This window comes from Phymastichus coffea, unplaced genomic scaffold, assembly GCF_024137745.1.
Source record: "Phymastichus coffea isolate CEN01 unplaced genomic scaffold, Cenicafe_Pcof_1.1 PCOF00082, whole genome shotgun sequence".
NCBI classification, from domain to species: Eukaryota; Metazoa; Arthropoda; class Insecta; order Hymenoptera; family Eulophidae; genus Phymastichus; species Phymastichus coffea.
Genome location: NW_026706893.1, coordinates 342,613 through 370,241, shown reverse-complemented (window position 1 = coordinate 370,241; position 27,629 = coordinate 342,613). Strand labels below are relative to the sequence as shown.

The 27,629-nt window shown below is 32.1% G+C and overlaps 2 protein-coding genes across 2 annotated transcripts; one reads left to right on the top strand and one right to left on the bottom strand.

Annotated features, from left to right (window-relative positions):
• Positions 1-324: 324 nt before the first annotated feature.
• LOC131668659 (uncharacterized) lies at positions 325-4,774 on the top strand. Its single transcript, XM_058943015.1, has 7 exons — positions 325-419; positions 1,361-1,575; positions 1,708-1,791; positions 2,205-2,390; positions 2,630-2,800; positions 2,879-4,244; positions 4,317-4,774. The coding sequence occupies exons 2-7, from the start codon at positions 1,399-1,401 to the stop codon at positions 4,391-4,393; spliced, it is 2,061 nt and encodes a 686-aa protein (XP_058798998.1). The 5' UTR covers positions 325-419; positions 1,361-1,398; the 3' UTR covers positions 4,394-4,774.
• A 12,756-nt stretch (positions 4,775-17,530) lies between these two features.
• Positions 17,531-18,904, bottom strand: LOC131668664 (uncharacterized). The gene is made up of 5 exons (XM_058943021.1): positions 18,779-18,904; positions 18,543-18,701; positions 18,296-18,445; positions 18,056-18,227; positions 17,531-17,926 (listed from the first exon to the last, which is right to left on the bottom strand). Exons 1-4 carry the CDS (start codon positions 18,839-18,841, stop codon positions 18,081-18,083), a joined length of 519 nt encoding a protein of 172 aa, XP_058799004.1. The 5' UTR covers positions 18,842-18,904; the 3' UTR covers positions 17,531-17,926; positions 18,056-18,080.
• Positions 18,905-27,629: the final 8,725 nt, after the last annotated feature.

Below are 27,629 nucleotides of genomic sequence, written 5' to 3'. Positions count from 1 at the left end.
ATAACAAATAACACATGAATTATATCGTTTTTAATAAAAAAACCCATTTACAAATATTAGTAAACGATTAATAATAGAAACCTACATTATCGACGTGCCGGCATTTAATTTTTATTTTTGCCAATTAACATTTTTTTCTAGCTTATATTTTAAGACATTTTCTACATTTTTACGCGAATAATAAATATTAAAAATCTTAATTTTCAAAAACCTGAATAAATTTCGTTATATACTTTGATTCGTATAAACAGACACTCGATCAACCGTAGCAGAGTAGTCGTATTTCTAGCAAATTGGGTCAGCTGTTTCCAAAGGGTGTATGGTAAAGCAATGAGCAAACCACACACACGTTCCGTCACTGCTACACATGTACGCGTAAAAAGGATTTATCTGTTCTCCTTCTCGCTGTGGAAAAATAGGTAGGTACTTGGTTTCTCGTAAAGTGCAATTAGACCGGCTCCTTAAAAGAAGGTGGAGCTAACGTTGTTTGAAGTCGTTACTGCACTTTCTTCAATCTTTTTATACAATCTATTCAAAATTTCAAACGTAGTATTTTGAAAAATAACGATTACATACTCAATACGTAATTGCACCGTTTGTTTATTGGGTGTTGTGTTTTTTTATCGTTATATATAGCACGTATTTTGTATTCTATCAGTACTTAGTTTTATTAATTAAGGTATGTATGCTTTTCTTATTAATTACCATTTTTTTTTTGAAAGGTTAGGTCTACCATTGTGTACTATACGTATGTATGTCATCATATCTAAACAGACCGTTGAATTATAATTGTATATGAATGTAATCAGATTTCAATACTATTACTAGCCAATGTCAAGATGCGTTTGTTATGCTTGAATGTTCTTGAATGTCCCCATTAGAATATCAATCTTATTTCGAACATTTTAATGAACGGCATTTTATTTTGTTTATGCAAATCACATACCTAATAACACAGGTTTGTGCTCGAAGTAATAATGAAATTAGAATTTTCATTTAAGATGCATCCTTACAAGGAACGCATATATACAATACGTAACTCAGGCGTACAGTGATCGCGAGCAAATATAATCGCTAACAATGATGCGACTTAAGTTCTGATACTACCTATTCAATGGTCCCTTATATAAATCTTATATTGGTACAATAGCGAGAAGATTCGAATGTTATCTAACTCCGTACTCCTGCAGACACCGTCCTTTTGTTTCGCAAACGTGGTAGAATTCCGACTATAAGATATATTTATCATTTCAAATGAAATGCATATTGATTTGAATTCCATATTGTTACATTTTTCGACAATGATAAAACACGTAGGACTCAATATTGTAATCAAAATTGTATTTTTATTATTTTTTAGGTTTATTTGTTAACAAAATTGGAAAAATATATCCGAATATGGAAGAGTTAAGAGAATACATAAATAATTACCGGTTAAATAATAACACGTCCAAGACAAATTTAAAAAACGTAACGACGAAGTATTTTAGTAATAACGAGTTAATACATCTTTTGGAATCAGATACGTTATTGGATATAAATGATTCATCTAAAAAATCACATCTTACGGAAAAGGTATAGATAACATTTTAAATAATATATTCTCTTAACTTACTTATTTCGGATAACTAAGAAAACTATATCTGACTAAATTAAATTGGTTTACGTGATTTCTGAATGGTTCTTTTTACGGAAATATTCTTTTAGACTATAAAAAATAATGTTGAAGATCAAGATATTCCTAACGTTGTGAAAGTAGCTTTAAACGATATAGAAGGATTAAATCTTAAGGTATGACGAAAACACATTTATTCAATTAAAGGTAATCACTCAAAATGAAACAAGTGTACTGTTGAGTGAAAACGTATCAAGGCGTAGACATATTTTTAAAATCGAAAATTAAAACATTAAATCATTATATCGGCTGAGATTAAATTTGATCAATAATAGTTATTGAATTGTTCTGCATCGCTTGATATTTTCCATATTAATCGTCAGTATTCACATTTTACATTTCGACTTTTATTTGTATAATTATATGATTAAGTAATTATTCCGATTTTGTTTATGTATAAAATACGAATTTTTTTGTTTACGTTATATACTACACGCGCTTGTTCCATTTGAAACGATTATTTGTTCCGAATAAGTTGTGTATTGACAAATTTCTAATTAAATATTTACTTTTTTCTTTTTTTTTATAGCTCAGAGAAAGTTTTTACTCAAAATTAAATAGCGCTTTATTAAATAATTATGAAATTACATTCAATAAAAAAGACGGCATATTTCTAACAAAGTCAAATATTTGTGACGTTGCAAAGAAAATGGAGTATGATCTATTGTTTACAACTAAAGATCTGGATTCTTACAAATTAGCAGGAAGTGGTGCAGTAAGTAACGTTAATTACGGCACATTTTTTGGTAAAACAATAGTACATTACTCGTCTAGGGATATAAAGTATTGGTAAGCCTATAGCTCGTATAAATTGAAAAACACGAGCTATGGGCGTGCCATTTTACTTCCCGTGGCGTATATACTATTTTCTGTATCAGAGACCGTGAATTCGCACTTCTCTGGTGTCTGGTACGAAATAGATGATTGTTTTATATAAAAATTTATGTTTGATAGATAGTGAATATTGAAAAAGAAACTTGCAAAAGAACTCTGTACAAATCATTGTGCAATGAAATCGACTTGTTAAAACTGCGAAATAAAATGCAAAGATCTGAAGTTAAAAATACTACAGAGCAGCCAAGCGTTTTTTCAACTAAAGCTTCGTCCTGCAAAGAATGCGAGTCTGTGAGTATTCAACCTAATACTGAACCTATGGCAGTTAATATTGTAAATAATAAGTTTGCTAATTTATTAAATACGTAGAATGCTGCAGTAAGCGACACAGAGTATTTTAGTTGTGAAAATGCTAATCATAGTTTAGTTGAATTCGAACAGAAGAGTGAAATTTGTACAATGAATACTAACACACAAAATCCAATTATCAATTTACCAAATGAAAAACAGCTGACAGAAATTGAAACTACTGATAGTCAGCTTCGATTGATTACAACAAATAATAATGTTTCTACATGTAACAACAATGATTATATTGAAAAAATCCCAACTGTACCGAAGAATGTTTCAAGTGAAGTACCTAGTAGTAATGTCAAAGATTTAGTTCGTACCAATAGAATTCTACCAAAGGAAGAGCAAAACGATAAGAAACAAAAAGTTCAGCGCCATTCAGAGCCATCAACTAAATGCTTGTCTGTGCAGCAGAATAAAAACTGTATTAAAATTTACGGTAAAAATCCAAAGCTCATAAAAAGCGAAATGACTTCAGAAATGTCCACTACTAATACTGATGCCAATAATAAAAACAAACAAAAATATGATTCTCACTTAAATAATTGTTTACAAGTAAGATTAGATGTGAATGCTGAAAAGAAGAATGTAACTGTTGCTAATGAAAATCAACAGCTTCAACCAGTCAAACTTGAACCATCGGATATTAAAACGAAATCGATATTGAAACTTTATTTATCAAGCAGTCGACATAATGAAGAACAAACCTTATCGGAAAATGTTTCAACGAAGGAAACCATTCTTCACAAAAAGTGTTCTGAAATGAGTATTAATGGTAAAATTGAGAATTCAATTAAAAAAAATAGTTCGCAAGATAGAATAGATGAACTTGAAATTTTTTCAACAAATATTACGTGCCAAATCAAAGACAAATTAGATAACTTACAATATTCGATCGTTATTGACGATAACAAATACATTGATGAAAATGTATGGAACTACTATGCAGAAAAAAAAAGAAAATCTGTTTCAGTTGATAAAGTTTCAAAGAAGTGTTGTATAAATAATGATTCTACAGGATCACTTGGTATTCCAGTTAATAGCAACAATAGTATAGAAGTTACTGCAACAAATATAAAGAGGTTTCCCGATGCTAATGCAAGTACTGATACTAACAATAGCATTGTTAAAGAGAACAATTGTCTAATAGATGAGGAGGCTTTCGAACTGGAACGAGCCAGACTCAATAAATTATATGAAGAAATGGAAAAGTGTTCCGAAGAAAACAATGTAAACGTTATTCACAGTGATTATGAAAAGGTATTTGCAATCATTATACCTATTATAAGAAAATACTATCCAAGCGAGTTCATCCCTGATGAAGTATGTTATGGCCATATTTTACAAAGATTACAGATTGACTTGACACATGCGGACATGTGCGGTAAGTAAATAATTACAGTTCAAGCAATTGGATTATAGTAATTAGTTTTGAGTACTTTCTTTTTCATTTTAGATAATGATAAAGAATTTTATATTAAGGACTCTATAAAAACTAGAAGATACTTATGTGAGAATTGTATTGTCCAGTAACACTTTTATAGCCATGATCAATCCGCTGTTATCGTTGTCATATCGAACTTGCCAAAAAGTTTTTATTTTTATTTTTATAATGTGATCTAGTTTTTCAATGTTATAGTAATTAAAAGTAAATATAATTAATTTTTTTATTTTAGTTAACGACACTAGAAAACATGTCTGTGCTAATATGTCCGTTCATAAAATAATCAACCATATAATGTCTTGATAAATTCAATAAGTAGCAGTTGAAAGTTGATTAAAAACAAAAAATTAAGCTTGTTCAAATTTAATTAACTTGAAAATACTATTCACTCTACTAAAAAATGAGTTTTTTTAATACGTGCTGATAAACTTAACATATTTTTATTTAATAACCTTTTGTATAAAACTGATTTTAATAAAGTAATTAAAAATGTATATAATGTTTTTTGCTTTTATTTGTTTGGAATATGCTCAGGAGCTTCTTTCACGTTCTTTCATCAACCTTCAGATTATCCATTCCAAATCCCAAAGGGATTGGTTATTCAGTTTTATGATAAGACTACCCCACGTGACTGATGTGGATTGAGAATGAATAGTCATATCGCGTAGATTTTAGGTCGCTGAAAACGAATTTGACCATGAAAAACCTCGTTGACCTCAAGTTTATGGGATATTCTATCCTAAACTATCTAAAACAGCTTCTTATGTATATTTGAGGTTATGTAGCGTTATCGGATCATTTATTTCCAAAAAACTAGTAGATACGTCTCAAACCATATTTCTCCCTTCAAAATAAATTTTAAATCATCCAGATATCTTTATTTTTCAGCGAAATATGATAATTCAAAGCTAGTGTCTCGACAATTTATTCACCATACATAACGTATGTAACAAACTAACAAATAACATTACCCCACTGTCACTCACCTATTAAAATGAAACTTTATGCATCGATAGCACGCTAAAATATATTGAACCTGTGTTTTTTCATTTTTCCGAAATATGCTTTTTAGAAGTTGAAACCACCCCCTAATTATATTAAAAGCCAAACCCACAATTAATTAAAGGGAAAAAATACAGATTACATTGTCAACTCATGTGGTAGTAAAAAAACATAAATTCTAAACCAAATATGGAAATTACATGATTGTCTACTTTCTAGTCTTCCAGTGCACTTAAATACCTACCCCTAAACCTACCTATCTTTTAGAAACAACCCCTACCATACCACAAGCAGACTAACCCATTAAACCCTGGAAAAAGCAAGTATTATCGTTTGTGTTACGTGAAATGATTAAGTTTTATATCATATGCGAGAAAATCCATTCAAACCACCTACCCCCTAATCGACGAAATCCCTAAGAACAACCCTTACCAAACCGGTTAACCCATAAAACCCTGGGAAAAGCGAGTTTTAATAATTTTACAGACTGTATCGGTTTACAGACTGTATCGGTAAAGCTGAGGCTTGAGGATTAGGAGGTAGGCTGTGAGTATAAGGATTCAGCTCTTAAGGTTTGGGATCATTTATACATTTTTTATTAGCCACCTTGGAATCGCCGTTTTGAAATTTCAATAATCAACCTTATCAAAAAAATCCACGTGGGATCCCACGTTGGAAATCAGGTGGGAAATTACGTAAGAAACCATGAGCTATTCCACATAAAATTCTTTCTCTTACTCCTTCTCAGAAGCAAGAGAAGAAAAGAGAAAGAGAGAGAAGATGAGTGAGTGAGCGAGGGTAGGAGGGAGAGAGGGAAAATAGAATGACTGAGTGAATTATTATATACGTATATAAAGAATTAAAAATTAATAAATTTTTAAGGGTAGTCTTAGTCTGTCACATATGTTATGTGTGGTGTATAAATTAGCGAGAAACTAAAGCTTTGAATTATCATATCTCGCTGAAAAATAAAGATATCTGGATGATTCAAAATTTATTTTGAAGGGGAAGATATATGCTTCGAGGTGCATCTACTAGTTTTTTTGTAAATAAATGATCTGATGACGCTACATAACCTCAAATATGCGTAAGAAGCGTGTTTTTTTTATCTTTTAGGTTAGAATATCTCAAAAACTCGAGGTTAATGAGTTTTTTCTTGGTCAGATTCGTTTTCAGCAACTCAAAATTTACGCGATTTGACTATTCATTCTCAATCCACATCAGTCACGTGGGGTAGTGTTATTATAAAACTGAACAACCAATCCCTTTGGATTTGGAATGGATAATCTGTTTATCAAGATAAATGAATAATAATATAAAACGAATTAACTATCATTGATGTCATTTTTTGAACATATTTTAAATCCCAAAATTCATGTGTAAACGAAATAATAAATTGATCCAAGATACCATTCCCTATGTTTTTGGGTATGTTGAATATGAATCTGTACTCAAATTTTAAAAATTTTATTTAAAAAATTAAATATGATGGGTTTAATACTTGGATGAAATCCGATGAAGCTACAAAGTTTTATCTTCATAAAGTTGTACCGTATCTATATCGTTTATATAATTATGATCAAGATTCACAGCCGGCATTTCCGAGCATCTTGGTCATAGTTATATAAACGATATAGACGTGATACGACTTCGTGAAAATGAAATTTTTTGTAATTCTTATCAGTGATTTAATACAAAAAATTGTAAAAAATTTTTTTCCAGTATAAAATGTGTCAATACGAAATCTTTCATGAATCATCGGTGCACGAAATTGTTGAACTTTAAAAGGAAATTTTTATATATGAGCTTTTTTCCAAAATAACGGATAAAATGCAAAAACCTGAAAAAAATGCGTTTCTCGTTACCATTATTTTTCTTAAAAAATATGAGGTTTAGAAAATAATTTTATAGAGGAAAAATGTCTTAAAATTTATCAAGGAATACGCTAAAAATCGTTTCAATTTTATATAAAAAATTTTCTTATTTTTCGAAAAACCACAAAATTAATATTGTCAAAAAAGTTATCAAATAAATCTAAAAAAATACTAGAGTATTCTTTGGCTAATTCTAAAACTTTTTGTTCTTATAAATTTTTTTTTCCAAAGCCTATAGTTTTCGAGTAAAATATTGTCAAACATTTTGCGAATTCTTTCCAACTCCAAAAAATTTGAAAGTATTTCTTTATAAATTTTAAAACATATTTCTTATCGAATTTTGCGATCAAAAATATGTCCAAAAAATGACGTTTATGATCGTTAATAGATTAATTATTCGTGACTTACCTAAGTCATCTACTGACGAAAAGTTGGAGCTTTTCAGAGAAAAAGCAACGTACCATATTACGTTCATTCCCGATCTAGCGACAATTGCTCATCCCCTCCGAGACGAGCTTTTCGTCGAACCGTTCTAGCGAACTTCCGAGTTTGATAAGACATATGAAGAGATGAAAAGGATTTTCATCTCAATACTAGGACTCATGCCGTATAATCTGTCTCTGCCTTTGCTTCTTGCAGATGATGTAAGCAAAACTGGTCTTAGCGCCGTATTATGCCGTATGTTAAAGAATGGATTGAAATGTCCTATTGCTTATGCCAGTCATGCACTGACAGCTACTGATTAGTGATATCCTCACATTGACAAAGAAGCTTTAGGAATAGTATAAGGAGTGGAAAAGTTCTACTACTTATGTATATGCCATAAAATTCATGTTAGTTACAGATCGCAAGTCTCTCACACAGATTTTACACCCAGAAAAATTTTTATCAATCCTTTGCATTAGTCGTATGGCTAATTATTACGCTAATTACTTGGTGCACTTCAATATTAATTTACAATTTTAACCTACGAAGGCAAACGCCAATGTACATTATTTCTCACGAGCTTTTTCATCAATAACGTTCGAGTTTATTTTCAAAGTTTCTTTACAGGAAAAGGAAGAAACTGTAGCTGAGCTAGATAAGGTTGACTGTTTGATGGTTAATCAAATTAACCAACTGCCTGTAAATGCTACTGCCATCGTTAGAGAGCCGCGAAAAGACGCTTATGGTTGTAAGATTCCACAGCTTCTGTGAGATAACTAGAATTAAGCAAATTTTGTTTCAGAGAAATATTTAAATATATAAAAGTATGGATCTGTTGAGCTCACGAATATTCCATATGCATTCGAATAAGATAGTAAATTATTGCCTAGAGACTTTTGCTTATGAGGCTATTAACATCTCGCATCAAAAGCCAGCGAATTGTGTGTTTAAATATACCACGAAATCACCGCTACTTGAGTTTTTCAACAAAAACCGTGTTCTCCGTTCTCTAATTTCAACCTATTTTCCATAGGTATAAGGTATTTATGAATATTGAAAGGAATTGTTTATTGCGAAACGTTAATAATGAGTTCGAAATTATAAATATAAGTGTATACTTTTTTAGAATGATAACTGCGAATTTAATGAAACGCAATGAAACTCTTACGATCAAATAAAAAAAACGTGGTAAAGACAGAAATCAGAAAAATTCTTTTCAAAGAAAGAAATAGCAAGCCCGTGATTTCACTTGGAAGTCAGTGAAGAGATAAATAACGGCCGTATAAAGAAGAAGAAAACCAAGATAGAGGAAAGCGCGCGAAAAGCTTGGAATGGTCTGTAGCGTAATTTAAATGGGACTCGATTGGCCCATAAAATGCGCGAGGAAAAAAGGAAGATAGCTCACGACGACGAAAGAGACGGGAGAGTGCAATCGAGGAAAAGCAATCGAAAGAGCGGGTACTTGGCTTTTGGAGCTCTCTCGTGTGTTGAGAGACCACGATGCAATTGGCAATTGGCGCTATCGGCAATCGTTCGAAAAAATAGGGAAGAGCGCTGAGAAATGGAGAATCAAGGATGCAAGTAACTATATTGCAAGCTATTATGTATCATGCTTCATCGACCGTATTTGCGCTACATGTGTGTGTCCAAGCCGCCATGGTCAAGTTTAATATTTGGACTCGTTTCCGAGTTCTTCACGAATCCCATTTTTACACACATATTTGATCCTGTTTACAGTATTTTATAAAAATTTATCTCTTTCAAATCATAGGAAGAAAAGTATCAATTATTATACTTTATGAATTCATAGTGTCTTATAATTACGAAAAGGTTTCGTCGAACTAATAACAGAGCTTCCTTTGTAGCAACTCTTGAATATAATGCTACCCTAATTTCTTAATGTCGTTATATTACTTCAAAGAAGCTTTCTAGTTAGACTAATTACCTCTTTGAGACCCTTGCATGCTTATAGGTTGGAATAATTTCGATTTATTACTTTGTAAAGACATTCGAAACTTTCATCATTTACCAATTAGACTAAAAAGCCATTTTCATGAACAAGTCTATGTCTCTTTATCGTTATAGTTTACTAAACTTACTGATAAAGGCTCTTTAACATTTTTTGTTTTTGTGTCTAATTCAGTTAATAAAGTTTTTCACTGAACCGTACGTTAAAAACCAATAAACCTCATTTTATAACTGAAAAAATTAATTGAAAAATGAAGCATCACAAAAGTTAGATCGGATCTGGACGCAGAATAACAAGTCAGTCAGAATGACACACCGTGAAAATAGCAAATTTCAGTCTGACAGTGACAAAATTCAGTGGATGGTTGTATAAAGTGGAAGTGTGATGGCTACCTCGTGAATTTTAAGTTCTTTCACAACATCGTGTCGAGAATAGATCGAATAACTGACTATCACCAATTTACGATTGCCAATCCGAGTTTCCGTTAGATTAGTATCCCAGACAATACCGTCGAGTAGACGGCTCCAACCTTAAATAAACTTTGACCAGGCCTGTGTATTTACTCAAGACGAACTCCATAACACAGAAGACTGGAAAATTTAATACCCTCATTCGGTGGCTAACACGGATGTCTATTATGTTATTGCCATATTTCTTCCATGTTCTGCTAGGTTAGTTCAATCTAAGCAAATTTTCTACTAATTTTACTATTTTTTCAACAGTCTTACATAAGCGACAACAGTAAATATTACTTTTCTGTATTAATATTTAAAATAAAAATATCATCTACAATCTTTTACTTCTCTTTTATTTCAACAGTAGCGACAGTAGTTTCTAGCACCGGGGGTATTGGGATTTACGTCAGCCGAAAAAGTAAGTATTTTTTTTCTCATTTATAATCAAGAAAGATATCTCTTGAATGGACCAGTAAAAATCCACCATTCTACAATATATTAACTCTATAAGTGTGAGTATTTTTAAAGAAATGTAGAGTAAGAGTAAATTTGTTAGTTAAATAAGTTTTTTATTTGTGAACAAAAACTCTTAGTATTACAAATAGAAAATATAACTTTTTTGTTAGATTCATATAAAAACAGAACTTATAGTTTGAGTACTCGGACTGGTCTACCGCAGTAGCCCTCTCACCTTCACGCAGAAGCATTTCTCTTTGATTTATTCTTACCCCTAACGTGGCATGGACGGTACCCTTTCTGGGCTTCCCGGATTGTCTCTCTCATTCCGGTTTAACCTCTCTGGTTATCCCAGCATGCTAGCATTTACTCTCAAGGCAGGAGCCTCCTTCTTCATTGTAGGATACAGCTTTGAAGAAGATCCCGGGCTGCTCTAGCTATAGAAGCCACAGGTATTTGCCTACACCCACATAAAGGGTCGGCAAGAGCGTTATGTTGCACTTACATGACTGGGTCGAAGGCCTTAAGACTTCGTCGTGCTCACATGTTTATCCATACTTGCATACTCTCTACACACGCGCATGCACGCACGTATGCATGCAACCTCACTCTATGGTCCATCATTCAATAGCCTCTTTTTTGCACAATACTTTCCTATGGTAATGCATATCTTCTGTTACTTTTCTTTCTGAGCTCAAAAACTTAAAAGGCATTTTCACCGCCGTTATTTTTTGAAAAAATGTTACAACACGAATTTCATTACGTGCTGTGTTTCGGTCTTTGTATGCATGGCAACTAAGGCAGTGAATTTAAAAGTCGTTCATGATTTATCCACTGAAGCATTCATAACTGCATTAATTCGTTTTACCTTGAGACGCGGTTTACCAACAGATATCTATTCTGACAATGGAACTGATTCCCAACGTGCGCACACGAAACTCAATAAATTATTTTTATTATTTATCTATTGCGAAATAAAGAATTCAAGTCTAAAGTAGAAAAATCCACGAGCGAGCAGAATATTCAGTGGCACTTTATACCTCCTCGTACACGAAATTTCGGCAGCTAATGGGAAGTTATAGTTAAACAATTTAAATATCACTTCAAACGAATTGCAACCGATAACAAATTCAGAATTCTAGAATTGTTACGATTACTATCCAAGTTGAAGCAATATGAAATTCACTGCTACTAAAGAAATGTCGATAGATATAAATGATTATGCTCCACTCCCATTCTCATCCAGATACTTTTTAATCAGTGACTTATTAAACTACCTGAACACGATTATAGACAACTATCAACGAATCAATTGTCTTCTTAGGAAAATATTAAAAAAAGAATTTCATGTATTCTGTTATAAAATCAAGCATTATAATATATGATCGTGCGCGATCTCACACGTGGTTAGATCAAACATGTAAGAAAAATAGTTATTCTTGTAAGTATTGTTTACTCTGAGTAATACAGGGTAATAATTTTAATTGAATAAGAAATTATAAAAATGGAGAAGCACAAGGTAAGAGTAAAGGTAATCTAGCGTATTAAAAACAGGGACAGGTAAGTGATTAGCCAAATGAATAATTAACTATAGATAGTACAAATTATTTTTAATTAGAAGGAGAAAGTCGCATTTAGGTGGCATAAAAAACCCTAGTCTTGAGTGGGGAAAAAGCCATCCAAATGCAACAAATAAAAGAAATTTAAGTACAAACAATAAATGCAAATCTAAATTCAATACTAAAGGTAAGTTAATACTCGCTAAGCCGCTAATTACAATCGAGAAGAGTGCGCAGGCTCGATTAGTCTGGTCCTTCGCACTACTAACTCTGATGACCATTTAACGGTTACGACAACTCACTTACCACACGACGCCGCATGCACACCTTGTGCCAGAAGGACGACGCTTCCTAGAGCAGCGCAGTGCTAACGTCTTGGTCACGGGCACCGCTCGCACAACGCTGCTTTTAGTGGTGGAGGTGGGCCAAGTCGCCGCCGTTCGGCTTACTCCATGGCGAAGGACACCTTAAAAGATATCAAATATATTCTCAACTAGGCCGTTGGTTGCCGCTAGCCCTTGTTGCGGTCGCTGGCTTGCTGAGTTGTTGACACAAGAGTTGCACCGACGCAGGTGCAACTACAAACTGACGTCTATAGAACGCCTTATAACACTAGGTCGGCGTCGCTTGCCAGCGCTAGTACACAACAATATCACGCACATGTACAGATGACACAAGCGGCTCGAAGAACAAAGGGACGATAGATAATCGTGAAAAATAAAGTGCGACTTCGGCGCACTCGCAGAGAAGAGGGCTAATATCGACCGTGCGCGGTGATTTCCCAAGAACTGACTGTAGGACCCGACAGGTTTTTCTGAGCACAGTCGGTTGTGCCTCTCTCGGTTATTCAGAGAAAGAGAGAGAAAACGTGCGCACAAACAAGTCAAACTAATAAAAAAAGGAAAAATATGTTCTGGCCGCACTGAGCCTCGGGTTTCCCGACCATAACGAGCTCGAGCGATAAACGTCCCAGAACACATGTGTTTGGGACCGAACGTCTTAACATGCCGCGCGCGCGCTTTCTCATCTCGAATTTTATGCGCACGTGAAGCGCAGATGCCGCGAACAAGTATGAAACCATTGCGGTTGCTTTAATTGAATTTTAAAGCGAAAGCCTGAACTATAAGTTATAAATTAGAGCGTGAATTAATAAATCAAAGTATTAACAGTATTGAAAATAATAAAGATATTAATTATTTATAATTTATTATTGATTAGCGTTTCGTTCATCATTCAATATTCTTTTACCTCAATCATTTTTTGTCTCATGCTGGCTCGCACGACTTGGTTATCTCGTATATTCTAGTTTTTACTTTTAGGGTACTTTTGTGCATAACCTGAAATAGATCAAATACACGGTACCATATATTAATTCTTAATAATCAAGTTTTAGCTTGAGCACATTTTATTCAATATGTATTCAGGAAAAATTGTGAGTAGACCGTTTTTATACGTTCTTTGAGAGCTTTTTCAAACTGAATTTGTCCACAAAAAATGATGATATAAATATTTTGAAATTTTTTTTCGCTTTCGTTCAATCAATTAAATTTTTTTTTCTATCTATAATACTGAAGCTAGAAAAAATCTAGAAAAAGATTTTGAAAGGTCGTGGAAAATGCTATTTTGATTGTTTTTCAAAACATTTTCATATCATTTTTCGTCGAGGTCGAAGTCACAGATGTATTTCTTTATATCTGTAGTGTAAGCATACGCGAATAATTTGACGATTGAATTAAAGTACTGTTTGTTTATCGTTTTCATCCACCAACTCAATTGGTAGGTATTATAGAGACTACGATGTGCTCTATTTGCTTTCTGCCTATTTATCACAACAAAGGTATTAATTAAATGATAAATTTATATGCTTCAAACTTTACAAATAATTGACATCAACATTTTTTGAAAAATAGTCACAAAGAGCATTTCTAGATATTTTTTCAAATTCATTCCAACTTTAGTAATAAAAAAATTAACCTATTTAACGGAAGCGAACAAAATTTTTTAAATTGTCTATTTGGTTATTTTTAGATAAAAAATTTTTTTAAATCGAATATTTTAAGAACGCTCTCTTAAAGAATACTTTAAAATGGTTTATTCGAAATTTTGTCAGAATTGAAATTGGAAAAGATTACTGATGGTTTATTATTGAACATTCAATGATTGAAAATCAAACATTAATACTAAATACTATATTTTTTATTAATAAATAAAATAATTCAGTCTGTAATCGTTGTCCAAATACAAGGCAAACTTGGAACTTCTAATAAGTTATTAAATAGCCGTGTCTCCCTTAATAATGACACTAATAAAGGTTTTCAATTTTGGTGAATTGTATTTCCATGCATTGTGCATCGAAAAAATCTTCGATTTCAACATACTTTGATGTCGGACTGCGATAAAAATAATATATGAATATACAACGTCGTCACGTGAAAATGAGCATAGACAAGGCTTTTGAGATAATAACAGTTAATTTTAGCGCCGTTTGATGACAGAGAGAAAAAAATAAACAATATGAAGTCGTTAATTATAAACTGTTCTTAATTGATATGAATGCATGACAGGCAATTGAAAGCCTTTGGCTGAAAATAAAATGTGAGCTCTGCAAGATGTTTATCTGCGTGGTACTACTATTTCTTGTATTAAAAGTGTCACTACGAAATATATCAAATACCCCGAAAACCTATGCCATTAAGCTTGATTCATCAAATTCATCAAAATTCATTAAATTTGAATTAAAAGTCACGGAAACTCATCATAACTCATCAACAACCAAATTGTTACCAAGTTTGCAAGGTCTTAATGTAGATATATTGTGGAATGAAATATAAATTTAAGTTTCTGTATAAATTGAATTGAATATAATTTTATGTATAAACATAGCCGTTTTCTACGTACTCCTCGGAAATTATCTACTCAGATTATGTAATTGGTTACCAAAATGATCTGTGCATATATGGTTATTAAAAATAACTACTGATTTTTTTCTTGGAACCTGCGTAATTTTTTATGTGTTTCTATGAATCAACAATAATATTTTAAAACCACAAAAATAAAATATTTTTATCATTTGTTAACTCAAAAAATTTCATTTGAAAATTAGGTACATATTTTCAGTGTGAATCACGTGACATATTGTTTTTGTTAAAAACAATAACAATTGCAATAACACAGCTATAAAATTAAAGTAAAGTATATAGCAATAAAATTTTAACGATAAATTTTTTTATAAATTATCTATAATATTATTTCATAAATTACAACCGATTAAATTTTACGTAATAATACACTTAAGTGAATTTGTTTAAATCTTATGCATGTTTCTGTTACAAGTAGAATCTGTGTAAATTAAAAACTCATATAATTCTAATTTGATTGAACTAACGAACATATTATTTTGTATTATAGGTATTCTTTCTATTCTAATTCTAAGGAAAAAAAACTATACAGCCCCTTAAAAGAAAATTAACAATCAGCATTAAAGATAGCTATACAAGAGCTTTAGCCACCTTCAATCAACTACCTTCTCACCTCAAAACTTTAAATAGCAATATAAAAACAATAAAGGACAAAATAAAAAAATGGATCAAAGGCCATCCATACTAGATACTAGATACAGGAATACAATGAACCACAAAATACACTGCAACAATTTACAACAAATCTATTACAAACTAAAGCAACAAGGGAACTTTGATAGTCTAAATTCAGCATTGGAAGTCCATGTGGATGAGGATAAGGATAAGTTTCTCTTGGATGTAAGGACATATTTGTGTTCACAAGGCACTTGTACACTTCATCAAAATCGTTCTCATCGTCGAATGTCTGAATATAACATGAAAAAAATGAAAGTATCAGATAACTACAGAAAAATAATTGAAACAATTGCAAATGTGATTGACATAGCATGGAACTCACAACGGATAACTATTAATACCAAAACAAAAAACGGATTCAAAGAGGGAAAAAGAAACGAAACTTACATTCTAACAAAAACAGATACAACCAACATAAATTTCATTAATAAATGTGAATACTGCACATACAAACAATTAATTGGTAAAAAACATATACTTCTCATAAAAGAAGAAAACAAAGAAGATCACAAAGAACCAAATATAGATAAAGTAAGATATAAACCCATAGAAACAGTATTTAAACAAATAGATGACATTGCAGACAACAATAGTATGCAAATAGAAACAAGTAAACCAAAAAATACATCAGGAAAACCGATTCAACAAACAAATAATATTCGAATGACCTATGGAGACATCAATTATCTTGGAAACAATAAAGCATTATTATACTTTTATAGAGGTATCAGAGGATATCAAACTTTCACTAATTCATTGCACTCACTGGAACAACAACCTAAATATAAAGATTTGATAGTCTTAGATGACATAGTATTCACAGCAACATGTAAATGCGATTCACATAAACAACATACTGAAATGTTCCCTCATTATAGAGTCACGTGTGCTACAGGACTTACTTGTCCAGCTAGACTAAATACATATGAAAGAGTATCATATGCAAGAAAAATGAAAGCATCAATGACGACAATCGTAACGGCCAGACAAATGTTAATCAGATATTGGAGATAGAAGAACAAAATTGAAGATATTAGTGAAGTAAGCTTTTATAGGAAGCATTCTTGCTACCAATATTAAGCCATACTTCATTTGTGAAATATTATAAACTATTATACAAAATGATTCTTAGTTTTTTAATTTTTTTTTTTTCCGTTTAATTTCTTTAAGTGTTAGTAGTTTTATAATACCAGACCAGCGAACAGGTTTATCCTCTGCCGGGTTACAAATTTGTAATGTATAATTGTATAATTATTACTACTTGTTGTAATATTTTGTACTATACTCTGGTTAATAATAATAATAATAATAATAATAATAATTCTATTAAGTTAACGATATGACCGTAAAAGATTTAATAATATTTTTATGTATCGAGTTCAGTATAATTTTTTTTTCATTTACAAATGGGATATTCAGTGTTAACTTTCAAATACTGCACAATTAACAAAAAAGTTTCATGAGTGTAAAGAGGAGTTACGTAAAGACCAGATGATAAGTTTGAAGTAATTTAATTAACTAAATTCATAGTTTTTAAATAATTCACGACTCAAATAAACCGACGTACCATTACAGTTGTATAACTAAGAAAGAGAAAGATGTAAGTATTTATCATTTATTTCTTTTTCAAAGAAAAGCGCTATAAATATTCAATTATTTCATACCGTATTCATTTCTGCGCAGTTTATAAACGAAAAAATCATAACTGAAAAAGAAATAGAAATTCTTAAAAAGCACATTTCAAAACAACTCAGCGATCTGCTTAAGGCAGTATGTATCGAGTGCATCGATAAAGCTAATCAATTATACAACAAATGTACATAATTAGTGCCATTTAAAAGTGTTTTGGTAAAAAAAACATGAAATTGTCAAGTAATAATAATAACTATGAAATAGCTTTTACTTCGTTTTAGTGTTTATGTTGCACCTCTGAATACTATTTTATTTTAAGATTCTTTATCTGCATATCAGGGTAATTATTATTGAATAAATTATATTACATCAACATATTATTTCTAACGTTCATTATTATTATACACTTATTTGACGTTACATTGCCTAAAATAAATCATAATTTTTGATACTTTCTAAAAAATATTAATCATAAACTGTGGTCGAGTTTTTGCAGAGGATTGATTTTTATTTAGAGGATTGTTGCACAGAACACTTTGAAGATTATTAATTTAAATCCTGATGTGATCACTGGCTTTTGTTCAAGCACCCATACAATTGATTTAGGTTAATTATTGGAGTGATGTTCGCTTTATAGAAGTGTATATCGGGGCCTTAAAAATCATGTTTTTTGTAATACATATAACGCATCATTTAATTGAGAATTATTTTGTTATTAGATGTAATGTTATTACATAATACTTCTGTATACTAATGTATCAAATTTCTTGTTTAATACTTACGATTTGAAATCGGATCGACGAAAAATTAAGACACATATATGTAGTATCTGGCTTTACTTAAGACAATGTCAGATGCGTATGTTTCAAATTCAACAAGAAAGTGGAGACCAGGTATTAAAGATACTGGCATTCCGACGACTTCTGTACTAATGTCGTTACTTTCATAAGTTCCCTGAGTATAAAATAAAAATAATGCAAGTAATTTCTGGTAAAAGAATAATAAAGTCATATTAATATTACCTTCGTCGGGGGACACGTAGTTATACCAGCAGCATTCATGTAAGGTTGAAAGAAATCGTTTAGAGAGCTTTGACAAAATTTAACATCCACATTTACCCCTGTAGGAAGGGTATATTGTCCGAAAGTCCGACCCATAATTTTTACTTTAACCTTCATCATTGTTTAGGTAAAATACAATTATTTGATATACGGTTGAGTTGAAAGTTATTCTAACACATATTCATTTGTAAACGATATATTTGCTTACATGAAAATCTTCCGGTATATCTTTGATAATATCAATTCTTAAACTTATACTACTTTTAGTTTCAGATTCATTTTTAAAAGAGAAATGAAACGTTTGTTCGTCAACGTAACTGAAGTTTACAAAATCGATGAACGCATTTTCTACTTTAACTTTAGATTCCTGCAAATAATAAATTACAAATATCACAATAATTTGACAAAAAAATTACAAAGTACAGTATATTTAATTTAATTTACAGCACAATCATGAATTGGAAACGAACTAAACAGTATGATGAAAGTAAAAACTTTTTGAATCATATTGAAAAAGGAAAAAAAATTGAAATTTCGAAAATTAGTCTGAAGATTATTTAACAATACTGAATGAAGACTGCGCTCGGTTATTCTGTCTTATAAATATTGTTTTCTATCTTGATAAGTCTGAATAGAACTAAGCTGTAAAAATTTAACGTTTTTCTGAGTATCTTTAATTATCTTATATAAACTTAATAAAATTTTACGATCTCATTATGTCACAAGATTGAGAATGCATTTATCTCGTCATGCAATCTACATTTCAGTTCATTACACTACATCATTATTAGATCGTTTCGTTGCTTAAAAAAGTTATCTAAATTTACATAATATCGTTATCCAAACTTTTCAAATGATTGTAATAATTATCTTGAACCATCCATAAAAACTTACATAGTTTAATTAAAAGCCATAAAAAAATGAAAATTTCAACGATGTCGAATGAAATTGTACAGATAACGAATGGCATAGCAGTTTCGAGATGTAGCCACTGATAAGTGAATCAAGTATTAATATGACTTCGTGATTCTCTTTTTTTAAAAAGCATCTCCTGCGTTGAGTGATGGAAGTCACAAAAATGTTTCTTCAAAGAAAACCAAATAACATAAAATGTTAATTTATTGTTATAAAATGCATTTCTTTAATCATGAATTCATTTATAAATTGACGGCAAAACCAGGTGTGTTGATTTAACACACTTAAGTAAGTGGAATTCCTGCCCCAAAAACTCACTTCGGGGTATGCGTTAACGTCCATACACGTATAATGTGTTGGATTAATTTTGTGCGTGTAATACTTCATTTTTACACACTTATTGATTTCTATTCGTTTAAAACGTGTTAAATAGGAACAAATTCGAAATAGTGATTTTTATTAGCGAGTATGAATTTCACTCCGAAATTATTATATATTTGCCGTACTAAAAATAAATCCCGTGAAAATTTCACGTATAACTACCCGGTTTTACGCATTATATTGAATAGACGAATTTGAATTTCACGTGACTTTTTTGAATAACGTACAATTACTCACCAATGATGATTATTATCAGTTACGTTCATGTTTCAATTTAGATGCAATTTACACGAGGAAGTATTGCACTGGAAACGTGTACGAACAGAATCTTTCTATCATCTTACACATAATCTTATAGCTTTAATTTATACATGTAGATTAGAAAAATGAAATCTTGCCAAAGAGTAAATATTAGTAATTTGATTTTTTAATTTATTTTAAATGGTTTATTGGTTACTTACTATGACAGAACGTAAAATTAAGGATACACGTATATAAAGTATATGTATATACGTATACGTGAAGATCTTCATAATAATTATTCCGTACGAGCGATCTAAGTTACTTGATTTTTTTTTAATTATTTAGTGATCTTTAAAAGAAGCTACTCTATCTTTTAGTTTCTCAAAAGGCTGCTGAAAAAGCTTGTAATATACAAAATCTATAAAAATGAAAAATTAGCCGTAGGACAGCCATGTTATGTTGCCATGCATAATACGCTGATTCAAGATAGAACTGATTCAGTCGTTGGGTGAAGAATTTTTATTTTCATTGATTTATCTGCTTGAGTCACATTTAGTCTCTTTTGAAAAAAAATTTTCTTGTGAGGTGGAAAGTTCAGCGAATGATTCATTACCAGCTGTACTTCAAACTTGAAAAGGTAAAATATTATAATTAATGCATAAATAAACAGTTATATAAAAACATTTTAACAGTATTGAAAAATATACCTCACGGATAAACCGCAGACTGGATTGAAACCGTTGCTTTTCATCCCCTTATAAAAGAAATCAGTATTATATTCGATTTATCATCATTGCTTCAACCTTGCTTTCAGTACAGCTACTAGAATCAAAACATATTTATATAAATTTCATCCCATGAACACTGTCTTTGAAGGGCTGTTTATATTATCAAAATTAGATCATGGATTATTATTTGTACGATTACGTAAATCATTTATAGAAAAAAATATACGTAGTATATTTAGTCAATATAAAGATAAATATGTTGTACTGAATCAATAAGGATATTCACAGCTCCTGTATGCAAGCTAGATCTAACTTCACGTATTGTCCTGTTTCCATTAGCTTTTTTACCTCTCAGTGACCAAGTTTTATTGTATCTTTAGTAAAAATTGCCTACATCAGTGTTCTCGCGATTATCGTTTGTCGAAAACTTGAATTGGTTGCATTTTTTAACTTATAATCATTGATAAACACGTTTATTGAATATTATTGAATACGTATTATTGTACACGAGCGAACTACTATTCTACATAATTAATGTTTTGAAAGATTGTAAATAAATTAATTCTACACATAATTAATTTATTTGCCAGAATTGTGGCTTCAAGTTTCTACACATGATGCTTTTTGTTGATTAATAAAAATAATGTTCTACACGTAATCGATTTTCATTTTACATGTATTATCTTGCGTAAATGTTAATGAATAATATTGTACACAGGATCCATTATTTTTAACGATCGGATAATTTGTAATAATACGAGTATATGTTGAAAAATGGATCTTGTGTATGTATATGTGTGTGTGTTTATGTGTGTGTAGATAACAATAAAGTATTTGTTTGAATAATAATGAATAATTTTTCAGATTGTTGTTCTGACTCAAATGTATACATCAATTTTGATGAATTGAAAAACGCTATGAATTGAAGTTCACGACAAACAATTTTGTCGAGAACATTGATGAATGTTATTTCTTTTGGAGAATACACTAAAAAAATGTTCTTTATGTAGTAAGAAAACTAATGAAATCGGGTTACCAAACGAAGTTAGATCTAGCTTGAATCATACAGTTGTGAAGGCTATTATCAGTATAGTATAAAACTCTAATTTTTATATTTACAAGAAATATTTAACTTCTTGTAGTATTTACGTCACATATTTTATTTCAAAATATAAAAGGTAATAATTCACATACTGTTTACAATATAAAAGTTGTTGGGGACGGGAGAATAAGCAGCTCTTCTTTTATTTATTTTTTTTATTTTGACTTTATTGTCACACACCAAAAAACATCACCAAACAGTACAAAAAATATCGCCGAACAATACAAAAAAAAACAGTACCAAGGATCAACTTACTCGCTCTACACCAGTGTTCGAGCGTCGAGGTCAGACTGACCCTCTTCTCCCATGCCAGCCCTTTTTAAGGACGAGAACGAGTCGGGACCCGATGTTATCTCGCTCTCTAGCTCCGCTTCACTCATGGGCCGCCAAACGATGCCGGGACAGCCCAGGCGCCGTCACCGGATCGTGACCTTTTCCCTTCATGGAGTGATCGTAGCGGCCTCAAGAGAGCTGCGGCATACGGTCGTGGCCTACCCGATGGTAGCCACACCGTCAGATGAGGGAAGCTCATCTGACAGTGAGATTTTTATTTATCGAGCTGCTGACCTCTCAGCTTATGCTCGCCTATATACATTTTATTTTGTTTCGCTTACGCTTACATTTGTTCGCAAACGGTGCTAGGGGATGTATAGTCGTGCATCGAAAGTTTCTCGCATATTTCCCTACAGCTGTTTGGGTTTTCCCTAGCTACTTGGATTTTTCCCGCGAGATGCGTCGCCTAGTCGCAGTAGCTTTACGTGTCATCCCCAACAAAAATACTTACCTGTTTCAGATTATGTACAAAAGTATGCCAAGAAAAAGAATTAGATCATACAAGACGATCAACATATCTATGCAAGTATGCGACAAAAAATGGTAGATGCGAAAAAACAATAAAATTATACATTGCAACAACTTGCCCAAGAAAAATAAATTAGAACTTACGTCTATATGAAATATTAAGTTAGGATTTTGTACGTACGAAAATTGTCATTTCGCTTCATTAGTTTTATTGAGTAACATATTTCTAAGGCCTGTATATATAAAAACACCATATATACAATAAAATATTAATAAAATTCGTTCTTGATAAAATTTGTATACGTTTTGTATAAAATATATAAAATTTGTATAGAATCATTTTTGTATAAAAACTATATAACATTTCTGTATACACTATTATATACAAATTTTATAAGAATTTTATAAGACTTTTCCACGTGGGAAAGTTGATGTAGATTATAAGTCATTTCTTGTAAAATGTAAAATTTGCAAGCATATCGCATAAAAATATCCAACAAACGCTTTGCTTCTGATAACTCTCATTTTGTTATTTCATCCTTTAATAATAAATGCATTGCAATCACAAGACAAAGCCAATACTGAAAGAACTCGTATTTCATGTATTGACATAGACATACTACTGAATACAAGAGTAGCCAATTAAAGTTCTGTAGTTTTATACTTTTTACAACGGCAAATCGATCGTAGGTAACGACAAAACGTATTCGGAGGTTCGATTGATAATAATTTATCAACAATTAAAATATGCTGCTTCATCTAACTTTGATTCTTTTTCAAAAAACATAAAATTGTTAAACGTCTAATTGTTAACGTTTTCGAGTAATTCCGAATGCACACATTCGGGAACTGTGCATGTGCTCAAATCTAATCCACGCAACATTAACAATACAGCCAAGCCTTTAATTTCGTCAGAAGGGTTTTCAAGTTCCATCGCATCACGTACTTGTCTTTTCATACTCTCATGCGTCCGCAATTTGATTCCATTTTTTGGGTATAGAAAATGTGTCATTGCTCTTTTCTGTACATCAATTTTTGGTATTTCTGTAATCTTATTTCACATAAATTTCAACTACTCTCACCCATTTAATGTTGTATACTTAAAACGTCAGCATGTGCAGACGCATCATCAATCAGTATCGGAGCAACTATTCTTGTCAAGTAGGTTTTATTATTTTTTGGACAAGTCCAAGTAATTGGTTTCTTAAAACAATCGATTTTGATATTTTTACAAAACGGCCGTAAATATGTGTTCATATTTGGCTTGCCATCATCGTATCATACTGTACTTACGATAACAAAATTGTCCCGAGCAAATGGAGGTATCTCCGTGATGGTTAGAGGCCACAGAGAGGCTTTAGAGCTTTTTGAATAGGCGATTCCGTCAGTGTATAATATAAGTGTTAAATTATACTGTCCTTTTCTACTACGAAAATTCACTGTGATATATTCTGATCTAGATCGCTTATGACATTATTTCTTTTATCCGGTAAAACCTTCAAAAATCGTCGTCCTTTTTATTGATAACTAACTGTTCTCTTCGTAATATGAATCTAAAGCATCGTAACAATACCAAAATTTTAATTATTTTTGAGTAACAATTTGTAAAAAATGTGTATTAATTATGATTTTTCGTTATTCTATCAAGGAATGGAGTATGTATGATGCATGTTAAGATTAGCTACAAAAATTTTATCGTAAACGAGGGAAAAATATAGCATAATAATGGATTACAAAGAGTGAGATGGCCTCTTCAGATATTATTGAAGTAATTGATATCTTGTTAAAACAACCAAGATCAGAAACCAAAAGGGTTAGAATTAAAAAATTAACTTAGAAAGGGAAAAAGTAGCTACTAGGGAACCAGCATTACACATAGATGCATTGATAGCACAACAATTGATCGAATAAAAAAATTATTAACAAGAGAATTGAATACTAAAATTACCCTAAGCATCCAGATCAGACTATTGTTGAACTTGATGGATTAAAAAATAAGATTTTTGCCTGTCCCTCCTGGAGGCCTGAAGAATTATACCTCAATAAAGCATGCACTCTACGAGTAGTCAATAAAGGAAAAGAGTTGACATAGCTTATAAGAACGATTGCAATAGTATGTCGTTACATGTAATCCATAAGTCGTTTGTGTCAGAAAAATGACAAACAATTATTTATCTGGCAAATTTCCTAGACATTAAAATCATATGTTTGTTGACAAACTCAGGTGTTTTAGGACTAGGTGAAATAAAGCAGCTAAAAGTCTTAATGTGCGTGAATATTAATTCAGAAACAGAGAAAGAGATGATTTGATAACGTTACCAATGGTTGCTAATATCAAGACTATAATGAGATCTAATAAGGTTGATTTATATTTCAAGAAATATATGTAAAAAAACTAGTGAATTTTTGCTATAAAGACATCCGCGGCACAATCACACATAAGGATGTTATCAGTGAAAACATAACATGTTTAAACATAATTACGCAAGTATGCGGAAACTAAAAAGTGCTCTTACAGAGATAACAATATATTGCAGATGGAGGATGGAGGACATAGACACAAAAATCATAAACAAGCCCGTTAGGACGTCAGATTCTTAAGCTTTCGAAGGACACATTTATTAATATATGCAACAGCCAAAGATTTTGTAGCACCTTTACAAAATACACCCTATACAATAGGTTGCCTACACATAAAAGAACATTCAGAGTACAGTGCTTTTGACGTTGAAGACCCACATACTGACAAACAGGGGAACATTATATCTAGCTTTACTAACTAAGTGCTACCTAGTTCCAGAGATTGCAAGGTATTTAAATTAATTAACGACATCATGCTCAATAGTTTCGTCACTGGTTCCGATCCAGTGAGAGTCCCGGTGGCCGTCCCTTGAATTGTAAGGAGGACCAAACAACCATTAACCAATACGCAAAGTTTAGCTATTTGGATTCTGTAGCATTTAATGTTACAAGTACCAATGCCGTGAAAGATTATTTAAAAAGAACAGCATACGATATTTTATCTTCAATAACTCTGGGAGAACATAGTAGTTAACGAGAAACTATAACCGGATCTTATGGATAAGAATAAATTCATGTGAAGAAACAGGCAATCTGTCGCCAGCAATCAGGTAAGTCGCTCTTGTTTCACGTGCAATAGTGATATTTTTTGTGCATGTTACCTTAAACCTTTGTGCCTGTAAGACATGCCAAGCTTAGCGCTCGCGGCTTTTTTTTGTTGCGTGGGGTGTATATCTCAATTTTGTCATTACATAAAATTATTACATAATTATTACATAAATTATATAAATTATTACATAAAAGCCAATTTCATCCTCTCAATTAATGTATCAATTATTCCCGTTTTACCTCGTCCCTATATAGTGCCTAAATCTAATTGGTGACTATCCCCTTCGGCCTGTTTGAATTTTTACGTATGCCACTGATTGCGATGCGTCGGAGATGTTACACCGCTACCTGGACCATCTCTCTACTACCTGCAGTTCGGACGTAACTATCTTGATAACCTTCTCGTAAAGTCGTCGTCTTCAAAAAAGTATCTGTAGTACCTGCAAATACTCCTGGAGTGACTCTACGGGAAACTGGACTTTCTACCAAGCTTCCTAAGTACTAAGTCAGTCAGAGTACCATCCTGGAAAACGGCATTTTTGAGAATGGCTTCCAACTACTCACCAAGAGGCTCCGTTACCCAAGTCCATCACCCAACGCGGACGGCGAAATCTGTGACGATTCCATAGTATCCATGTTGTTGACTATCAACGCCTTGGATCTGGCTGTTGAGGCCGTGCTATAATAATATGTCAGCGACATCTAACAATCCATGGATATTCAACAAACCGACGAGGCGTGGAGCCAGATTATGGGAGTCTAACGTGCTTGACCTTCAAGTATAATTGAAATACTATAATTGAAACGTATACCGGCTAGCGTGCAGCGTTGCCGATTGGGTCGTGTGGCCTTGCCCCAGACGTTGCGCAAAGTACGGTAGTAGACGTAGCGCAAAATTCCACGCACCCCCGCACTTCCTGCAACCGCGCCGTTTTGGAGAGATATGTCGCTGACCATTATGAACCGTTTTATCAGATGACCAGTCTAGGTACCGTTCAGGGGCCGAGACAGACGAGGGCTTTATTCGAACACTGGATAGGTGATCGAGGACGCCCGTTGACGATCACACCAACCACATACGAGTCGTCTTTAATAAACGCATTGACACGACTGATCGGAACAAAGCAGGTATGAATCACGTCGTACTATTCCTAGATAAATAGTATGGTGGAACGATAATATTATGTCTATCAATAACATTTTGTATTCCATTTATTAATATTCGTCAACTACCCCATCAAATAAGTTGCGTTCAAAATTGAGTCTTGCATCGTTGAAAATTACAATATTAACTCTATTTGGTAAAACTTTGGTAAATCGCATAGAGGTCATACTGGGTAAATGTCAACCAACGTTGAAACAGAACATTTTCTAGCAGGTGCGCAAAGACTTTTTAGACAAAACGAGATGTTTGCGGTATGAACCAGAGGCAAGTTTCATTAAAAAGTTCAGTTACTTTTCGTATGAGTTAAGAACGGTATTTTGCCGCATGAGAACAAGAAACAAGAGTCGAAGATACGATTTGGGGATTAGAATACAGAAAGGTAATATCCTATTTCAATAATGAATCTTTAATGCACGCTTCATTATAAAAATTCAGTAGTCATATATAACTTCATTATTTAGAAAATTTGGAGCACACAAAATATGAAAAAATCTATACTTTTTTTAATAAAAAGTTTTGAAACACCACCTATGGATTAATTTAGTTTAGTTATATTTTATAAAATTAAAATGGTTTAGGGTGAATGGAATTATTTGGAATGGAATGAATTGGCAGATACTGAACAAATATGCATTAGAAGCGATTAAATACATCTAGTATTTATACGTAGGGACTAATCGTGTTTTCATGTCCGACCTATTTACATGTTTGGCTCGCAACGAGGTAGCGGACGGTTATGCAATGGGGTCAGATCATTCCATGTGATGACAATTCACATGACAATGCAAATATCCCGCACGTTTCTATACACGTGTGGTCGCACGTACACGA